The 21,725-nt window shown below is 43.9% G+C and overlaps 1 protein-coding gene across 1 annotated transcript; it reads right to left on the reverse strand.

Moving 5' to 3' along the window:
- Positions 1–18,294: 18,294 nt before the first annotated feature.
- Positions 18,295–19,912, reverse strand: ap5s1 (adaptor related protein complex 5 subunit sigma 1). Its single transcript, XM_083683016.1, has 3 exons — positions 19,636–19,912; positions 19,116–19,407; positions 18,295–18,942 (listed from the first exon to the last, which is right to left on the reverse strand). The coding sequence occupies exons 1-3, from the start codon at positions 19,803–19,805 to the stop codon at positions 18,814–18,816; spliced, it is 591 nt and encodes a 196-aa protein (XP_083539142.1). The 5' UTR covers positions 19,806–19,912; the 3' UTR covers positions 18,295–18,813.
- Between the last annotated feature and the right edge of the window lie 1,813 nt (positions 19,913–21,725).

Genomic DNA, 21,725 nt, shown 5'->3' on the forward strand with positions numbered 1-21,725 from the left:
CTAGGCCTTGACTAAATCACACTTTTAATCGGAAACCTCTATGGAAGACGGCATTTATTCTAGTGTAAGGCTTAGGCTGTGTCGAGGAAAATAGTCCTATGGGTTAGCCACTCCTACAATGATTACAGCAATGGGTACACTATGCCAACCATAATGACACAAATCCATGTCAATAACTTTTGATTATGCCCTCGTGTAATGAATTTTCTACACGTCATGAAAGTAAAGTTGTTATTATAAGGTATATAACGTGTCAGCTGTAGTTGCAGGGCCCCTGCCAGCATAGTGAGATTTATATCCTGAGCCTCCTGCCCCAGCTGCACTAAATCAGCTTTTCCTCCAGAACAAGACAGATTTCCTTATCCTCTCGTCTGCCGAGAGGGCCTCCTCTCACTCTGGCTCAGAGTAATTAACATCCAAAAACAGATTGAGGAACAAGCCTCGACTGAGTGACTTATCTGATAGATTGAAAGCGGGCCACACATAATCTCCACCCGCACTTTGAAAGCCAACACAGTCCCTCTTTAATTAACTACCTACAGGGAGGGGGGGGGGGGAGAAAACGATCCCAAAATTGGATTGGTTCAGGTGCCTTTATAATGAACAGTTGTTATTTCATTTGATATAATTACACCACAGCTCAAGAGAATAAAGTGTCAAAAAGTGTTCTGAAAAAAACAAAACTTTCTTAGCGGCTAGGTGTCACGTCAATTTACTTTTTCAGGCTTCTGCAACGTTATTACTGTGGCAAATATGTCACATGAAGCACCACATTTTACGTGTGTACTGTATCATTCATGTGGGTGACATTTATACCATTCACCAAATCCAATCTTTTAAGTAACTAGACCTCACTTAGTCCTGAGGCACTGCGCCTTGTGCTTTCCCTCTGAAGTGAATGGAAAGAGAGACACTTGTCCCTATTGACCGTTGGTCATGTTTGCTGTTCGTCCACTAATGCAGTGCCTGCTGTTTCAAACACTTCCTGGGGGATATGATGAAACCTGAGTCAATATTTATGAGTATTACTGCTGAGGGCTTTCCCCTAATGGCCCATGGCTGAGGTGTCTGTGTGGCTCGGTGAAAGGAGCCAGGCAGGGGGCAGGTGAGGGGGCTGGCGGGGGGGCTGGTGGAAGGGCTGGAGATGAGAGGCTGCAGGCTGCTCACGGGGCAGAGAGTGCTCTTAAGACACACTCACATTGACCTGGCTGTTATATCTGGAATGCCACATTCTTCTAAGATGCCTCAGGTTTGTGTTTGTTGAGCTCAAGAGAGAAAAACATCCATCTGCTCTGTGTCCTCTTTTCCTCGCTCCATTATTTAACAACAAAAACTGATTAGGATATGTGTGGCGTGTGTGGCATGTGTGGCATGTGTGGCATGTGTGTGTGTGTGTGTGTGTGTGTGTGTGTGTGTGTGTGTGTGTTGTATATGTGTGTGTGTGTGTGTGTGTGTGTGTGTGTGTGTGTGTGTGTGTGTGTGTGTGTGTGTGCGTGTGTGTGTTGTGTGTGTGTGTGTGTGTTGTGTTTGTGTGTATGTGTGTGTGTGTGTGTGTGTGTGTGTGTGTGTGTGTGTGCGTGTGTGTGTGTGTGTGTGTGCATGCATGTTTCAAGTCCTGCTTTTATGCATCCCACTGACACAAACAAATTGACATTTTAACTTAGAAGATCTGCCTACACTGTAAATCTTGCCTAAACAGAATCCTGTCTCCAATAATACCGTCTGTGGGGTCTTTGCCAGCTCAGCGTGTCTGAACTAACTGCAACACTAACGAGTGCTAAGAGAACATTATGAAATGTAATTGGAAAACATTATGTTAATTTCTCCTGGGCTATTCTTCAGGCAGGATTCTAAATATGAGAGAAATCAGTGGCGAAATGGGCTTTGTTGTGTTCTTCCCACACAACAGAAACCACAACCTCTGTGTTCTTGCAGTACTACTCCTGTTCAAGCTATGGAGAGCATGATCTTGCTGTTGTCAATTGAGTTGAATCATTTATATCCCTCCAATCAGGAGCATGCTATACCAAGGAAAGCCCTGATTTCTTCAATTGGATCGTGGTGAGTCAGTAAGAACCACATATCCTGAGGCCTGCATGGCCTAAAGGACACTAGGATCTAACAGCATGTCTCTGGAGCTCTAATAACAGTAAATGGCCAAAATAACCATTCAGTCCAGGAGCCAGGCCCAGAACACTGGGATATTGGTGGTCTCGGCCATGGGGGCACTCCCAAAAGGGAGAGTCTCTGGGCCCTTCTATCCAGTCCTCTCACCACAGCATCACTAGCCCACTGTGTGTGTGTGTGTGTGTGTGTGTGTGAGTGTGGGGAGGAGGGAGGGAGGGAGGGGGGGGGGGGGTGGGTAGGGCGCAAAAAACAGCACACCATTCCAAAGCAATCTCCCTCACAGTGGGTTCCTCCAAACACACCAGGGGAAAGTGATGTATATATTTACTGCCTTTAAAATGAATCAGTCACGGAGAGAGGTTGCACCAGACACAGCGGTGGTAAAGCAAAACACTTTCAAACAGTGTGGTTTCAGAGCTGAGCGTCAAACGGTGTGGCTTCAGAGCTGAGTGTCTTTAACTAGGCCTGTGACAAAAGCTCTCAGAATGCTGTGGGTTTCAGCAGAACACTTGACTACTATGCCAGGAGTATGAGATGTTTAATAATCTCAAAGTCCATGAGACTTCTGTTTATTGGTATCATACCACTGAGGCTGTGCAGTGAGTTCCCACCATACAGGAGAGGGTTTTTTTGTTGGTGGCCGGCCAAATCCGTTGCGTTTCCATTTTTCAAACCGACACTCTCCTCTTATCCAATTCAGGGCTTATGATTGTAATACTAAAACAGAGCGAGGTGTCAACCCAGAAACAGCTAAATGATGAATGCCCTGTTTCTCCATGTGTTTGTTTGTTTGTTTGTTTTGGGCGCTCAGCGGAATTGAATTTCATGCTCACTTGTTGAGGTGCGTTTTCTTGACTGTGCCCCCTCTGCTGTACTCCAGCAGGCAGCATTGATTAAATGGAATAGTTTTGCTATCTGGATAAAACGGAGAGAAACATGGAGGACGATAGTGAAGCAAGAGAAAGTAATGAGTTCTTTCATCTCTGCAGTGAGGGTGTCTGCGTCTCCCAGACTTCCCAGGGAGATGTACACAGCTTAAGGAAACGTTTAATTAGAAAATGTCAACCTTGTGTCTGTGCACTATGTGTGTGGAATAATAAGGTTTTTGATGTGTGTATGACAGCATATTCCCTTGTGCTTCCTTCTGAGCAACTCAAAGACATGCAATCAATTGATTTTGAAGAGGGGAAGAAAATAATAATCTGCAGCTGCACTGCTGATCTATTAACAATGCTATAAGATATATTTCAACACGGTACATATTGTAGGGTGAGAGTATCATACCTACAATATTTACTGTATCTTCATCCCTGTCCAGAAATACTACCACGAAGTGCAGTGGGATTGGACTAATGAGTGGATGCTCAGTGAGCAACACAGTAAGTACAAAGACAGGATTCTTGCTGATTCATGCAAGGTGATATTTCACACTGAGCTTCCGATGCCGGCCCTCTGGGAGGGGGCGTGTGTTTGTGTTCCAGAACCAGGGTATCTGTTAAAACACACTTAGATTAAGAATGGACGGAATAGGCCTCCTCTCTCTGTCACTGATGTTTCATGAAGACCTGTCCTTCCAGGTGTCCTGTTTTAGTTTGTTCTAGCTGGGTTGATCTAACCTAACCAAACAAACACAGCTTAGTCCACTGACAGACTTAGTGAGGATCAACATTGAGACACTGGTGTGTAATTTACTGTGTCCATAAAGCAAGCTGAGCGAGAGTAGGAGGAACCTCAAAGCTGAGAGGAGGCAGCAGCTGCAGGCGCCCTCTCGAAGAGCTGCAGTTACTTATCAGACGAGGGGATCCAACATCGCACAAATCAACTTAGGGTGCTGCAGAGGAAAGGAAAAACTCACAAAGACACACACACACACACACACACACACACACACACACACACACAAAAACCCACACAAAAACCACACAAAAACACACAGATGCACAATCTCTCTCACACACACTCTCTCACACACATGCACAGAAAAGAAGCCCTGTTCAGTAGGAGATAGAGAGTGAATCAACTCTTCCAACTGCCTAAAGATGAGAAAGTTCACCTGAGGTGATTGGATTATCCCCTCTTCTCTCTGCAGTGTCACATCATTACATTCATGTGGTGGCACACTCCTGGAGGTGACCGCATGAACTGCATCTGCAAACAGAATCCATATTGTGGCAATAGGAGGGCTCTGTTCTTTCTCTCATAGCAGCCTTAGTGCCTTGGGTGTATCCATATTGAGCATTCATCACACACAAGCACTAAATAGGGCTAATATGACAGTTACATAAAGGAAATTTTGAAATCTTAAGTAATGTTTGCTTTTTTTATTCAGACTGTTTTTGTACCCCCCACACGCACACTCACACACACACACACACACACACACACACACACACACACACACACACACAAACACACACACAGCCTTTGATATCCACACAGAGACGCCTCTGTCACACATTGGCTCAGTTTCATTTTTAATGCAGTAAGCTGTTGGCTGCCGGTTTAGCACTGCAGCGGTATTCATGACAGTTTCTCCCTCTGACAGCCACGTTGTCCACCAAAGAGCAACGACGTGTCACAAAGCAGGATGCTGCAGTATACACATAACATGCTACTGTACGCACATCCACAACACACACACACACACACACACACACACACACACACACACACACACACATATCACATGCACAGCATACAGTAGTACACACAAACAACATGCCATAATCAAAGACAGGCAGAACAAACGAATTCTGCAGTGAACATGTATTCTGTCACATCCATTTTATAGATAATTAGGCCGCAGAGGTACAGTTTTCTTGCAGTTTCAACGGATGAAGGCATGCTACTTTATGTTGCATGCTTTATGGTAGAAGATATTAAAAAAATAATTGAAAAAAATATAAGAAATCTAAAGTGGAGGAAATGTTTATTATTCTTTCCTTTGCAGACACTATGCGAAGGCTTGGCACATATCAAGACCTCTCATTAGCATGTCAGACGCATACTTCAGATATGGGTAGCCTGCATGCCTAAACCACTTCACACAGAGCCAATCTCTCCTTCTGCCTCGCCATGTTACCCCATCAACTCCTGCCAAGAACTCTTTCACAGGGATTTTACCCGCTCCACTGACTCAGGGGAATACTTCACTGTAGGCTCACCGTCCTGCTCTCCCCATGGCAGGTCCCATCTCCTTCACAGGGAGACGCGGCGGGGCCTCGGGCTGTGCTGTGCGGAGGCACAGCCCTGGCTGGTTAGAGTCTTTGAGACAGGTGTGGAGAGAGACACATGTTGGGCGGAGGTGACAGAGCACTGGAGCGTGGGATCAGATTCAGGGGTGTCTTTCTGCATGCCTGATTCACTTCGAAAATCCTAACACGATCAAGGCAGAGAAAAGGCTTTTGATCCCATCCGCATGTCAGGAGACAAGAGTCAGAGTCAGGGCTGGAGAAGTCATTACTGTATGCAGAAATGTATATGATGTACTTTCGTTTAGTGGGGAAGAGGTTGGTAGGGGGATGACATTGATTGGCTGTAGAGTCGGAACACCTGGTGTGGGGCTCGTGCGCTCTGTGGGTGTTTGTTCCTCAGAGCTTTCATCATCACCTCCTGCTGTATCTTCTCAGCTGAGGTATACTACTGTATCAGGGGAGGCCGGGTAGAGGCAGAAATCGGAGGACGGGCTCACTGTATTGCATGGAAAAGAATGAGGAATGGTATTAAACACATGTGTTTTAAATCATTCCTCATTCTATTGTATCCATGCATTACAATGAGCCCGTCCTCCGATTTCTGCCTCCACCAGCCTCCACTGTACTCTATGTATCGTGTGTATATGATGTCCCCGGCCACTTAATGACGTTTCAGACGACTCACTAAGTGATTTGATTTAAATGCCTTGGCTCTCCCAGGTCACCGCTCTCATTTACTGTCCTGTATTATACTGTACAGTGAGACTATGCATTTGGGCTTGTTTTTCTGTTGATATTGTTTATGAATGGTAATCTGAATAAATAATTAATTCGGATGTGAACCAGTTTTAAATGGGAGGCTTGGTTTCTCCTGCAGTAGCCTAGTAATGTGCTTTGATGTTTGCACTAAAGCAGACTAAGAGCAAACTGAATATAAATAGAAGAGCTCTCAGTTACAGCAGGTTCAATGACTGTGCTCCCAACAGAGGATTTCTGAGCGAGAGGATTTGAAGTTAATCCCACAGCCTGCATACAGCATGGTATGAATGAGGCCAATGGATTGATCTTCATTGCATTACTAAAAAAGTTTCTCAATGACACTGCTGTCAGAGCTCTTAAACTGATCAAACTGGCAAATTAGTATTTTGAGTATGGTGCTACATCACCACGGAGCTGTTTTAGCATTTGGTGGTAATTCAGAACCTTAAGTTGTCAATAGGGATGGCTAGCTTCAAACCTAACATCATTTTTCAAAATATTATGGGAGTTACAGGGAGCTTTCTTAGAGTGAAAAACTAAGTAGAGTTAAGCAAACTGCTGTGGCACGGGGTTTCATGATGTTCCAATGATTATGGCTGAGTGTTTGTTGATCCCCTGTAACATCTATGACAGTATGGAGGGCAGAGTGTGACGATGATAGGCAATGGAAGGGAGAGGGGTGGGAGAGGGTGGGAGAGGGGTGGGAAAGGGGTGGGAGAGGGTGGGAGAGGGTGGGAGAGAGCAGAGAGAGATGAGTGACTGACAGGCTCAATTAGGGTGAGGACTACATTATCACTTTGGCACCCCTTCCCTCCCTAACTCTCTGCTGATCCCGTCCTTGACACCCGTCACCTTGAGTCACTATCAAAGTCTCCCACTGATGATGCCTCCTCTTGGCAGGAGGCTCTGTGAATAGGCCTTATCCATCATCCTGATGTCTCCAAAAAAAAAAAAAACAATAGCTGCTATCCACAATGTTGGAGACAGTGGAGAAATGGAGGACTTAACACACACATACAGTATCTCATACAACTAGTCGAGTGGCACAGTGAACTGCTTGGGGCGTATTCATATTCTTGTCAATTCAGTGTGTGAAAAAAGACTTACTGTCTTAGCAGGGTGTAAGTGTGTTGGAAATCTGCTACCTCTGGCCACCACAGCAACATTCAGTTTGAAGTTCCAAACAACAACATCCTCCCTAATAATAACATACACTAATCCCCCCGAAATGGACTTGTAGTGTCGGACCTGAGCTGTTTCTGCACGACTGGAGGAGGCAGCCATCAGAGACACTCGTTTAGGGCACTCTAATTTGGAAAACTCTTTTTTGGAAACAGCGTTCATAAATGAAGTACAATATTTCTTTCAAGGGACCTTATTCCCTGATTACTACCGATTAAACAGTCATTACAACCATTACAACGCCTTTGAAAAGCTTGAATATTACACGCTGGAGCTTTAAGAGATAATAAAATGTGAGTAAAGGGAAACAATCATAAAGTGAAACAGTCTAAGTGAAAATGTGATGTGATTATGGACTACTTTGACAAGAAATCTCATTCAATATATTTAATCTGATATAATATTCATATGGGCAAATGATTAAAATTATCTCTATCCAACTGAGACCATAGACACGTTTAGAATGATCTTTTAGTAATGACAATAGTTTATAATTGAAGCTGTCTTGGTGGGAACTAATGCTTGAAATATTTAACATCATGAATATCCAAGCTGCACTTTAAGAGTAAATGGTTTATTTGAATGTCATGTCCAGAGTAGCCTCCATTCAGTGGCAGTAATTAATGGTATTGTTAATTCTTCATAAATACATTTGAAATGCAGGAACATCATTTGCCTCAGTGAGTGAAGTGCCAAGCCAGTTACATCATGATTATATTAGTCTTCACAAACTTCTGTATCCTTACTGCAATGGTTGAGTTGAGAACATAATTTGCTTTTAGCAGAGGAAATATACTCTAACCCGAACCCACAAGACATCAGGTAATAGGGAATCCAGGATACAAAAGGATACAAAAGTCAAATGAAGATTGAGAAGGGGGTTTAATGACGAAATCAGCTGACAATTTGACAGATTTAAGAACTTGCAGCAGGTGAATTACACTATAATGTTGTGAGTTATCTATAGATCAGCCCTAGCACGCATTTAACATCCAGATAAATTCCACAAACAAGGTATGTAAGGTGTGTAGAAGTTATCAGATACCTTTCCCCTGACAGCCCTGTGAAATGGCACCATTACACCTTATTTTAACCACACTTCTTTTTTTACCTCAGCAGATGTACACCGCTGATGAAATTTCATCCCCTCATCTCTCACACACATATTGAACACAGTGTTAAGCACTATCACATCGCAGCCCGCATCCGTCTTCCCAAGAGTCTCACCTTGCTCCCCAAATTAAAAAGCAACAACAAAATACTCTCAGAGAATGTTGCCAGTCCCCCTATAGGCATTCTGAGAGTGGGGAGCTGGAGAGGTGAGAAGAATAGAGAACATCTCTTCAGAGTGCAGGAAAAGGCTGTTTGATCTTGCCTGGTAGTAGCCTCTGCCTTGTAGGCAGGGGATGAGAAATCTAGCACAATACTATAAGGACTTGTTTTTACTGATCATAACCAACTTTCTGAACTGGAGTACGTTGTGAAAGGGTACTCGTTATCAAGCTCACCGAATCTTTGGGTTTTAGGGAATCCAACATATTTTTTTGGCTAAGGCTTTGTGAACATAAATGACTTGTGGAACAGCATCATGTACTGACGTACAATACTTTTGTTTTCACAAAACAGGACCAAACAAATGTATGGTAACAGGATGAGACTCGTCCTAGGGTGACATATACAGAGATGAATAGGCCTACACTCCCACTCTGTTTATTCAGTTGCTCCAGCCATTTACTCATCCAAAGAGTAGCAACTTAACTTTTCCCTACCATCCATATTCATAACATGTCTGGCGTGAGATTATAGGTCTCCACGCACAGTTATAAACGTCTGTGCATACTGATGATTACTGGTATGGCATTGCGTGGCACTCCAGTGCATCAGAATACATTAGGAATAATACATTCTCACTGCCCTTGTTCTCTCTCTGCACAGGCCCAGTCAACATGTGAGGTACAGGAGTGACAGTGCTTGCAGTTTCATCTATTCATATTTTTCTGTATCCACACAGGACGGTTACTGTCACGCCTGTGCATCTCTGATAAATGAAAAATATAAGGTTGATGACTGCTCCTTCATTTATTTGCCACTTGTGCATCTCCTGTGATTCAGAGCTGTCTGTCGTGGACCCTGTGTAGCAAACATACTTAACATTATGCTTGTCGCATCCTTATGAGACGTGGTACAGACACTGTAAAAAGAAACTCAACAGTAATGTGTAACACTCTGCAATCTGAACACACACACACACACACACACACACACACACACACACACACACACACACATATACACTGGGGTGTCATGCACCAAATATTTTAGAGAGTGCGTGGGGAAGGAGGGAGGAGGTCCAGAGGGCAGCTGGAGCGTTTTGCATTTCTCTAATCTCAGATCCCAGAATATCATCTCTCAATTGAGATTCTAGAGGTGCAGGAAGTACAAAGTGCTGTCGGAAGTTGTAAGCAAGTCCACCCCCCCCCCCCCCCCCCCCCCTCGTAACATTTTGCTGTAGGCTCCACGTGGATTGCACGCAATGACCCTCCTCCTCCTCGACCCATCCTATTGTTTACAAAGCGATGTGCACGCATTGCCCAAAATAAAAACATGGAGTTAGCTGAAGTAGTTTCCGTTGCCAGCGTTCAGCAGGAGAGCGGTGTGCATTGTTATCTTTTTACTTTTTTTTTTAAGCACTCTATTTGAAGCACTCCTCTCTGGCTGTGTGAGGCTAGCATTTCTGCAACACCTGAGCCATAATCCCTATGCATCATTTTATGTAAATCTATTTTCTGCGTAGGTTATCTAAGACTACCCGTTTAGCTGTTCAACGGTCATTTCAATGAATGATACACATCGGTTCTCAAAAAACTTTTAAGACTTGTGTGTTTAACTGTCCTACTTGCATAATTTATAATATCATAACCCAAGAATTAAAGCTATTTTTATCAACTTTATGTGATCAGTCCAGCGTGTCCCCTCCCGGATCTTTTTCTAAATAATTATAATAAAACATGGGCATAAGCTCTGAAGTATAGTAATTAATTTAACAGCTGGTAAATGTAAAACAGGACAAATATGTGGGGGCATGTGCCCTTTTAGGCATGACGCTTCTGCGCGCACACACACACACACACATTCACACACACACGCACGCACGCACACACATACACACACACACACACACACACACACACACACACACACACACACATACAGAGTCAAGTAAACACAGCATGTATGTAGTACCAAATGAATACGACACACAGGAGGGGAGCCTGAGCCCAGAGAGACTCCAAAGAGCTGTGGTTTGTTTACTGGATATATAGGTGTGCTTGGAAATTGTGCATGCATCCATACATGTCACATATTCAAGAAATTCCCCAGGCATTAAATTGTGTGTGTGTGTGTGTGTGTGTGTGTGTGTGTGTGTGTGTGTGTGTGTCATTTGGCGAGACAAGGCCATCCATCTCAGCCAGTTTCTTCTGTGAGGCACAGTCTTGTTTATTTATCCTTAGACCAGAGAACAACAGCAACAACCTTCCACACTTAAGTGAACAGCACACACATAGGATCAGCATGGGAGGGACAGGGAGGGGAGGGGGTCAGGTATTCTGTCGTTCTGAATAATTTCTTCCAGTCACTGCTGCTCTACTCTACACCCCTCTCTCCATACTTCCATCCATCCATCCCTCCCTCCCTCCCTCCTTCCTTCTCACCCTCCCTCCCTCCCTTTACCCCTCCACCCACCCTCCCTTTACCCCTCTCATCCCTCTCTCTCTCTGCCCCCCTCCCCCCCCCCTCCTTTTCTCCCCCTCTCCCTCCAGCTGAGAAGATAAAACAGCCGGGTGAGGATGACGTGTGGAGAAATATTGCTGTGATGAATATTCATCCCGTCCTGTCCCGCCAACGCGCTGTCCTCTGACAGTCACCATCTCAGAGGGCCTCCAGCCCGCAGATGCCACCATCCATTTGTCATGGGTACGGTCGGCACAAAAAAAGACTTGTATCTGCCAAGGCTGGAAAAAAGGACAATGGAGAACACACGGCTCTAATCTCTCCGATACCTGGATGTCAGATCATATGGATGGATGGATAGATCTCACACAGACATCCTATGGTGTAATGATCCTTGAAGAGTATCCTTGGGAGTTTCACCCACTGCCCATCAAAAGTACAGTACGTGTGTGACCCTGATAGCAAATTCAGATGCAGAATGTGCGGTGCGCAGGCATCAGAGAAAGGCTTGTCTTACGTAACGTCGGTATGAAAATAGAATTGATAAACACTTTGACAAGAAGCGTAACTTTTTTGTGTCTGATTTCTTCTGAAAGTACACAGAATGCGCCTGCAAGGCACCAAAATAGAAACGCATACGGTAATGGATGACAAGGGGACCGGATGAGAGAGAGAGAAACCGCTGAGATGATTGAGGATCCTGCCCAATTAAATGGAGATGACTTTAAATGGCTGGCAAGCCGAGGAGGTCATTATGGTGGAGAGTCCTGAATTAGCCCCATTAGTGCTTCCCCCGGACCCACCAAGGTACACCTCCACTTTTGTTTTATGTCCATCCAGTAAAACGGCACACGGTTGGCTCCGCTCTTGAAAGACTATAACAGCCTATTTGTTAAGTGGAAATGCTTATCCCTGAAGGATACTTCAACATGCAGGTGCAGGTACACACACACACACACACACACACACACACACACACACACACACACGCACACTGCCGTGAGCAGTTTTTGTGTGTTACAATACAATAGCTGTTGATTGTGTCAGCTCTCCTAAGCTAAAACAGTTGCTCATCTTTTTCAGAGCCGTTTGAAGAGCAAAAGTAACATGTTCTTATTTATGCTTTAGAATAGAATCTACAGTCGATCACTATACTGTACAATGTGATGCCACAAAGAAAACACCTTAAAACAATGCTTGAAATAAGACTACAGTTGAATCCAATATCAATTCATGTATTGCTTTATCTTGCCATAGAGGACTATAACAACAAATACATTACACAAATGTTCCCCCAAAAAGTCAGCAGGCTGGTGAAAATATACATTGTAACTCACACAACCGTACACACACATGAAAGGACACACAGAGTCTTATAGACATGAAATATGCATGAATGCAATAACATGCACTGTGGGTGGGTTAGCATGGTTTATTCAGGTACTGAAACAGAGTTACATTAACATGACAGAACATAACCTGCTTCATATTTACCATAAGTCTCCCAGATCACTCATAACGCCTTACCATCAGAGTCAGAGGGCCACGCCCTCGCCTCCTCACTGCCCATCTGTCACTCAACCTTCCCCCAGATTGATCTCCCATCGGGACAGATAAATTCACATAACTTCCCTGGAATGGTGAAACCCCAGTGGAGACATTGGAGTATGACCTAATTATCTCTCATTAGTGAGTGCAGTAATTACAGAGCCTTTACAGCTCCATCTATTCCGTCTCACATAGGGCTTTTTCAATTATGACTGCCTCAGAGCACTGTCTGCTCTGCCTCTACAGCTAAGCTATACTGTCACCTGTGAAGCCAAGCATATCCAAGCGGCAGGTATTCTGGCTCTGATAGAAAGCTCACACAAAAGATTTAAGTGTTTCTCTGTAGGCGTATATTCATTCCATATCATGCATTCATCAAATATACATAAAACATGACACACTTTGAGAGGTAGTTCACTGTTTGGTGAGAGATATGATTTTCTTTTTCTCAATGAAAAATCTGCCTTGTGTGCATTTACAACTGAAGATAAAAGTGGTTGCATTATTTCCGTTCCTAACTGAACATATTTGTAGTAATGCCTCGAGCCATTGTACAGCATTGTGACTGATGTTTGTTTGTGAGAATATGTCAGAAGAAAGCCTTTGCCTAAGAATACTATGCTAAAGAAACAAGTGTTGTATAAAGAATATAATAGGTTCAACATTCAACATTCAACACTTTTAGATGTGTCAACAACAAAAATATACCACCTATTCACAAGTACATTCCCCCAAAAGGAAAGGATTCACAGATGCTTTTTCCGTAATTATTGTAACCCTGTAAAGAGATGTATCAATGGCCCTAACATCAGAGTGCCTGTCAGGCCAACGGCATGCTGTCGAGAAGAGGAGGAGGGGAGGCAAGGAGGAGCAAAGGAGGAGAGGAAGAGAGTAGGGGGTGAAAGGAGGAGAGGGAGAGAGAGGAGGAAAGGAGGAGAGGAAGAGAGAGGAGGAAAGGAGGAGAGGAAGAGAGTAGGGGGTGAAAGGAGGAGAGGGAGAGAGAGGAGGAAAGGAGGAGAGGGAGAGAGAGGAGGAAAGGAGGAGAGGGAGAGAGTAGGGGGTGAAAGGAGGAGAGGGAGAGAGTAGGGGGTGAAAGGAGGAGAGGGAGGGAGAGGAGGAAAGGAGGGATCCTGAGATGAGACAGCCAGGATTACCCCGTGGTCTTCCCCCTCAGGACGAGGACCGATATCTCCTCCTTATCTCTTATCACTCTCTCAGACACAAGTGCCAAATCATTCACTGTAATTAAGAGGCCAGCGAAGACCACCAATCAATACTGCAAAGGGATAATTAACCCCTTGTGTTCTCTCTGCTCACCAAACTCGAAATTGAAATTGATTGTAATTATATACGTGGGTAATTGTGACTATGGCTGGTTATAGAGGGTGAGATGGAGGTCAGGATGAGGGGATATCAGGGGATATGGGTGGTAAGCCCCACTATGCAGTGTTGAGAGGGGTGTTGTGTTGAATAAAAGCACCACACACCTAACTGCAGTACAATAAAGTGAGCTATGCTTGTCTACTGTTCACATTTTTATTAATATTTCAGTTGCAAGTTCCTAATTGCTCAGCCAGTGAATCAGAAACATCGTGATAGATTAGTATGTGCCTCTCTGAGCTCCGTCTGACCCTAAAAGATGCTGGGACTGATCTGAGGAGGAGAAACAATAATCTCGGACAGAAATGTTACCAACATTTTGGAAAGTTACAATCTGTGCATTTTGTGAATTGGCCCATCATATTTAACAGTCACAGAGGTAGATTTTTCTCTCTGGTAGCTAGTAGGGTTGGAAGAAGTGGAGGCTGGTGGAGGTAGAAATCGGAGGACGGGCTCATTGTAATGCATGGAATGGAATGTTTGATACCATTCCTCATTCCTTTCCATACATTACAATGAGCCCGTCTTCCGATTTCTACCTCCACCAGGCTCCACTGGTTGGGAGTTGTAGGCTCCAATTTGAGAGGACATAAACCTCAGGCAGGTACCATTCTAGAGCATGTTCTGATTGTCCCTGACAACCGGGACCTGTGGGCAAGGATGTCTCTCATTAAGAGCTAAAGTAAACAGTAATGACTGATTAGATAATACCAGGAATGTTGACAGCAGGCCAGGCAGACATCTTCACTACAATCCTGTCATTCTAACTCTCCATCCAGCCCTGACCAGACCTCCAAAACACTGTCTTCACTTTACGTTCCTGAATAACTACTGTAGTTAACAACTGGTAGGGGTGACTTACGTATGTGTTGCGTTCACAAAGAAAATGTATTAATTTTTTATTGGAGATAAATATACTGAAGTGGGTGTTCTACACCATATGTGTGCACAGCAGTGAAATCTAATGTCGGAGATAGAGGTGAGGGGGTTCAGAGCATCTTGCTCACACGAAGCCATATGCATTCACACACCTCTGAGTCACAATAGATAGTGATAAAAAGTGAAAGAGATAATCGTCTGAAATGTATGCAGTCGTTTGGCAGCAAAAGACATGACAGGTTGCCATCTAAACATATCTAAAGCTCATGCTTTGAAAAGTAGCCAGTCGAGGGAGGATTGGGTGGTGTTCCTTTCAGTGTGGATCCAACCTGCCAAACTGACACTTTTGACACAAGGGGCCAGGGCTGAGTGACTGCAGCTTAGCAAGAGATGACATGACAAGCACATAGTGCTTTCTGCTGCACTCTCTAGGTGCAGAGAGTGACCCACTTTCCTCTAATTCCAATTCTCTCGTTGAATTGTTGTGTTGTAAGCAGAGAAAATGCTTTAAGCACCCAGTGGTAGTAATGGCAGACATCAGCCAATCTGCTGAGTGAAATCAGACTGCCTTGGTCAAAAGATGGACCAGGAACCGTGTTGTATATAGGTGAGATATCTCCATTACATCCGCAATTTTGATAGAGATTTCTAATAGATACATTTTAGTCGGTGAGTATAGTTACAATTTGCAAAATGAATTTAGCATGAACAAAGGCATGGATTTGAGTGAGGTGAAATACATTAACAGGCAGGAATAATGAATATCAATGAGGCGCATACTGTAACAAATTCATTTCCCCCGTTTTCAATGTTTTAGTTTCACTCTCTAATTTCTGAGTAACCTCCCCGTGTAATCATCCATCGTTCTAACCTTTCCCATCTGGGAAGGGTTTTAAATGTATGTAGGGGAAGAAAAAAGGGGTCCATCAGTGGACAGGACACGGGAAGAGGGCCATTACACTTGGAGAAGGGAAAGGATCATATTAGAATAGGCCTTCTGGACATCCTGTAATTTATTTTCTACAGCGTGTGCGCTCTGGTTTCTCCTGGGCTTTGCCAGAGCACTATCAGCCATGAGTCTCCTGTGTGCCTCGCTGTGCTGAACGCCCGAGATACCTCCTGTTTTCCTGCTGGTGCTCACTGAATGAGGATTCTTCACAAATGAATAATACATCCACCCATTTCATTTGGAAGGCTAGTGTAATGAGAGAGTTTGTGCAGTATTTCCTCTCTTCTATACCACACCACAAGCTGCACCGGTCTGACCAAGCCTGAGCGAGTTTCTCTGAGAGATGGACTTCATGATGAGGGTCGAGGACTATCCGCACAAGCTACCTGCTACACATTTTAAGCCCGTTTTGACATGCTGTAAGATTACCACCAATCTCGGCTAATTCAGAGAACATCTCATTAATTAGGGAAGCAACGAGAACAAAAACATAGTGGCAAAACATTCTAAGTAGGAGGTTAGAAAAAATCATTGCCGTTGTTCTAATTGTTTTCTTAATAAACCTGTAATTCATTGTGAAAGTTCCCCACAGGCCACCCTGCCTTTCATTGATAATAAGAAAAACAGTAAACCTTCAGAGGAATTCCACACACAGCAGGAAGAACCTAATTGTGTCATAATTTACTTATTTGTCTATTCATTTGGTTGATTGAAGTAGGGTAAGTCCCAGACTGGCGGAATACAGCTCAAACACACATTGCTCATGAGCATCGGGTTGAGAAGTGAAAAGTGTCTTATTTTGTTGGCAGAGGAAACCTGAAATAAACAGTTTCACTGCTTGAAATTGAAAATCTAATACGATTTGAGATGCTAGGAGGATGTTTCCTCCCATTCGCTCATAAACCTGATGAGACTAGAGGGAGGGGTTAGGGGTTAGGGGCCTTTTAAGTGATAGCCAGATAATCTAGTCTAGCAGTGCACTGACAGAGCACTTATCACAAGAAAAAAAATATCATGACCATATTTAACATAAATCTATATTAGCTTTAGCTTTGCTAGTAAACATCGGTACATTCAAAAACAAATGCACAATCCTCCGCCCCCCAACTGACCCCCCAAAATAAGAGGCTGAAATATACAGATCATCTGCATCTGTTGTGACACCAACGATGTGTGGCATTTATCCACTGTTATTGGCTTAGACAGGGGGAACATTCCTCTCCCTCTGATTTCAATGTAATTCCACCTTGCTTGCCTGCTGACAGCCATGTTTGAAATTCAAGAGATGAGCCCATGAAAGGGAATAGAAGTGATATCTAATGTATATGAAAGTATGGCTCGGCGTACAGTTATTTCTCAGCACACACATTGACAGAGGGGAACGTGAAGAAGTCTTAACTCACGTTGAAATAATTCATATTGAAATCCAAGACTGGGGCAGAACACTCCACAGCCGGGTCTCTATGGTGCACTAACAAAAGGCATACAAAAGTCGGCATGCCATGTAATGAGCTTGGCAAAAAAAAACAAAAAAAAACACACCAAATAAAATCCTGTGCTTGGACTTTAAATAAAACAATATTCACTAGAACCACATGGAGGGTAAAAGAACAACATGTGGGTTAGAGAGATGGAGTGAGTGAGTGTGATGGGCTGTGACAATGTCATCTTTTGTCCAGTCAGCTAGATAGGAAGATCATGGGTAAATGTAAGAGTCCAGCCAGAAGGCAGATAGTGGGCAGGTTTACACGCAGTGCACTGAACCCTCCTCATCTCCTCCTTCAGTGACTCAGCCATCAGAACCCATTCTCCCTGAACAGGGTACCACGCGAAAAACGTGTCTCCAATGACACAAATGTTACTGCCCAGAAACATGCCATTACTCAGACACACTAACTGCACCCCTTGGAACCAACTCCTTTGAATTCAAGGGCACTGATGCAGTTTGGTACATGTTTCTAATTATTCTAAGTCAGCACGTATTCTGACATACGTAGCAATGAGATTGTAATGTAATCCTTTAGGCATGTCTAGTAATTGTAACTCTTTAGCTTTATCATCAGCACAGGTAGAAATTATTATGTTAAATAATAGTGCAATTCACCTCACTGCTCTGGAGAACTAATCTGAAATGACATTGGCATCACACAGATAAAATGATTATCTTAACAAACTGTTTAATATTTATTCTAGGCATTTTTATATTGTTTCACTAGTGGCAGAGGCTATTTCTTTGGTTATTCCTGTCTTTTGCTCCTTTTAGTATACAATTTGGCAATTTTACTCCTCCAAATGTGTAAATACTGCCCTCTAATGGGCATAGTACACTTTACTAAGGGAACTGTCTTGCCCACCATCCCAACGACTGCTAAAAACAGGATAGGCCCCAACAATTCCTGAAATCTGAATGGTTGCAAGCTATTTGTGCTGCCCCTCATCACAACTCCAACATTCAAACTGCATATTGTATGATTCGTTAAACAATGTGTAAGTAACTTTCTTGATCAGCATTATGCAGATTGAGTTAATTAAATCACTCCCTGCTGCAATACATCAATATACCTTTTAATGTTTAAAAAGTCAGAAATGTAATATTTTAATTCATACAACACATGACTACTTGCTGAGATGGGGTCTTGCCCACAGACGACCATTTACACAACATTTAGACAGTGTGAACAGTGCCATCTCCTGAGCTTACTGGAGAAATTCATAGCAAGAATCCATCAGCCCACTATGCAGTGTGTTACTCAATGCAGTCCTGTGACAATAACTCGCAAGGTCTTCTCACAGATTTTAAGTCAAGTTGTGTTCATTACTGTTGACCCAGTTGACCTAGATACCGCAGGTCAAAACACACCTAGTACTGCTAACCAGGGGAGGCTGGTGGAGGTACATGTACAAATCGGAAGACGGGCTAATTGTAATGCATGCCCGTCCTCTTGATTTCTACTTCCACTAGCCTCCACTGCTGTTAACCTAGGTCTGGACATCCCAAGCTCAGTCAGAGCAGTTCATTCTCACTCTTGAAGGCTATCCCTGATGTAAGCAGGTGGTTCAGCCTCATTTGGCCATGTAGGCAGCCACATCCTTCTCCAGAATCTGACTAAATCGGTGGTTGAGGAAGAGGAGTTGTCCATGGGGAAGCAGGCGGCTGAGCAGTACGTCAATGCGGTCACTCTTCAGCAGGACCTGGACAGTACAAAATAATGTAATATAAATACTAAAAACATTACATGAATTATTCCATGTGAAAAAGCCTATGAAAAATTCAAAGTCAGGTGGCTGGTTTGTGCTCTTTCAGCATATTTTACGCCCACTATTATAAATAATAAATGAAAATGATACATGAGGAATCTAATAACCTCGCTCCCTGGACCCAGCATGCGGAGTTGCTCCAGGCAGTGGCGGGTGAGATTCCGGAGGGTCCCCTCAGCCAAGAGCAGGTTTTCATGAGGCTCACAGACCAGTGTGAACCCCAGGCTCTGAAGACCCAGCCACAGGGCACTCCGCTCCCCAGAGAAAGGGTCTCCTACACCCAGCCGCAGAACCCCACTGTCAGCCTCCTGGAGGGCCACCACCTCCTCTCCCAGCACCGTCTCCACGATCACCCGCCCTGCAGCCTCTCGAGACAGGGTGGCAGCACTTCGCACCTGCCTTGGAGAGAAAAATAAATATTAAGAAAGTGTGTAAAACTATGTAATGTGCCGAGTACACAACTGTGCTCAAACTCAAATCTTGGCATGCGATGACAGGACCCCAAATAAATCACTCATACACCACACATTCAGTGATGCTGCTATGTTTCTCGTCTGTCTTGCAGCCTGGGTGCCAGACTGTCTCTCCAAACGCATCTTATAAATTAGCCAGGTGACCGTGGCTCACCTCGCCACTACTGCCAACTTCTCCCTCTGAAGAAGACGCCTCTGTTCCGGTGTCAGTTCGCAGTCCGTGCCCTCCTCTGGCCCAAAAACACGAGAGTACAGCACGCGGCTCTCCCCTGCCGTCAAAGTGCTGACCGGGCCAATGGTATGGATCAGGAAACACTGCACCATGATTTTGTCATGAGCGAATGTCAATATGTTGATAACTACAGCGAATATTCATTGATCACTGAACGTATTGATGATGGTCCGGGTAGCTCTCTTGATTTGTTTATGGCTTCCGCGTTTGATCAGGTGACCAACATGATGAAGATTGTTTGCATTAAGCACTAGATGGCGCTCATGTGTATGAAAATGCCAGTTGAAAATTGTGTGTTGAAATCTGTATGTAAGTGTACGTCAACTGTAGCTAAATGAGTATGTCAATCTGTAGCAAATGTGTCCCTACAATGTTGTCTTTTGAGGATTTAACTTTCATTCTTATTGATCTTTAATATTTCAGAGAAAGAAAACAGAAATGTTATGTATAGTATGCAGAGATGTTTGAAGCTTCAGAGGTGAATCATATGGAGTGGGTCTTGACCAGGTTCTTCGCTTTCCAGGACCCTCTGTCTGCAGCCCTGGGCATGCATATCATGAATAGTCTATAGCCAACAACTGTGCGCTGTAAATAAACCAGAGAGAGAGAGAGAGAGAGAGAGAGAGAGAGAGAGAGAGAGAGAGAGAGAGAGAGAGAGAGAGAGAGAGAGAGAGAGAGAGAGAGAGAGAGAGAGAGAGAGAGAGAGAGAGAGAGAGATGCTATGCTATGCTATGCTAGAGTTTATTGCATAGTTTGAACTGCCTCAGATACACAGGGACAGCTGTAATCCAACAGCTGCTCATCGCGCTCTTTTAGCTCAGAGGGGCCCTAAACCCCCTCTTAAGAAACACAAGCACGAGGAAAGCAAGAAAACAGTCTTCCTCTCTTCTTCCTGCTTATAGCCACATGATACACAACCAGCTAGAAGGAGCAGAGGCTAAAATAGTGTTGGTGATAAACTGTGCTGTACTCTTCTAACCTGACTTCAAAAGCAAGGGAACTGATTCTGCTGAGGTTATTTAATGTCCCCATCGTGACAACATGCATGCCAATTAATAGACTGGTGTGTTAACTGACATTCTAAAATGTTTATAAAGTGTAGCCTAGGACTAATGCAAAGAGAAATTCATAAAAGTACAACTTTTCAGTCTCCTTTATGTGTGACCAATGTGCTAACAAATGATCACCACTGCAACTATGGACACTGATTATCACAAGCAGTTGCACGTTTCTGACATATGACTCACAGTCACCTCTCAAGCAAACCAGCAGCTGAGAGTGCGGAGAACAACAGGATGCGGTTTGAGAGATGGCAACCAGCCAGCAACATGAGCCAATGATAGTCAAGGCTGGCTGTTTAAAAACACAGGAAATTGTGGCCTTATTGAACCAAAAAAATATCACAAAAGTGACCACAATGTTATGTTTCTTGTTTCACCACCCTTGGGTGGGGGATACGTGTTAAGGTTTACCACAGGGTAGGAACAAAGTAGGGGATTGTTTGAGTTTAACATCGATGTCAACTGGCCAACGGGTCAGAGCACACAGAGGAATAGTGCACAGCAGACACCCATCCTGCAGCTTTGTGTGAAGCCCCTTTGATCAGCACTCCACCCAGTACTCACAAAACTGGGGTGGGGTGTCAAACAGGACAGAGTGGGTGAAGTGGTGGATTTGCATAGTTACTGAAGAGCATTCATCCCCAACACCCACGGTCCCATCACCTATACCACCCATCCACACTCAGATGGGATGAAGTTGCTCTCACACAGCTTTGTTGAAACAAGGCAGGCACTCTCAACCCTAGAACTTGTAGGTTGCATAAAGGGATCTAGTAGATTGAACAGAGTTGCTGTGGTGTAGAACTCATGTGATGGCCCTGTCCATGTACCTCACCAATCTGTCTGTGTAAACAATTGTTTTGGTTCTAAATGGTGCGTACCATTGCATCTGTCTGAGATCAATAACATTTGCATTCTACATTTACATTTATGGCATTGAGCAGACGCCTT

Source organism: Argentina silus, assembly GCF_951799395.1.
Source record: "Argentina silus genome assembly, chromosome: 13".
Classification (NCBI taxonomy): Eukaryota; Metazoa; Chordata; class Actinopteri; order Argentiniformes; family Argentinidae; genus Argentina; species Argentina silus.

Excerpts from the sequence above, each read along its gene's own strand:
- ap5s1 (XM_083683016.1), bottom strand. The coding sequence starts at position 19,805 with ATGGTGCAGTGTTTCCTGATCCATACCATTGGCCCGGTCAGCACTTTG. Across the intron at positions 19,408-19,635 it reads AAGTTGGCAGTAGTGGCGAG|GCAGGTGCGAAGTGCTGCCA; the intron begins GTGAGCCACGGT and ends TTTCTCTCCAAG. Across the intron at positions 18,943-19,115 it reads TGCTGGGTCCAGGGAGCGAG|GTCCTGCTGAAGAGTGACCG; the intron begins GTTATTAGATTC and ends TGTACTGTCCAG.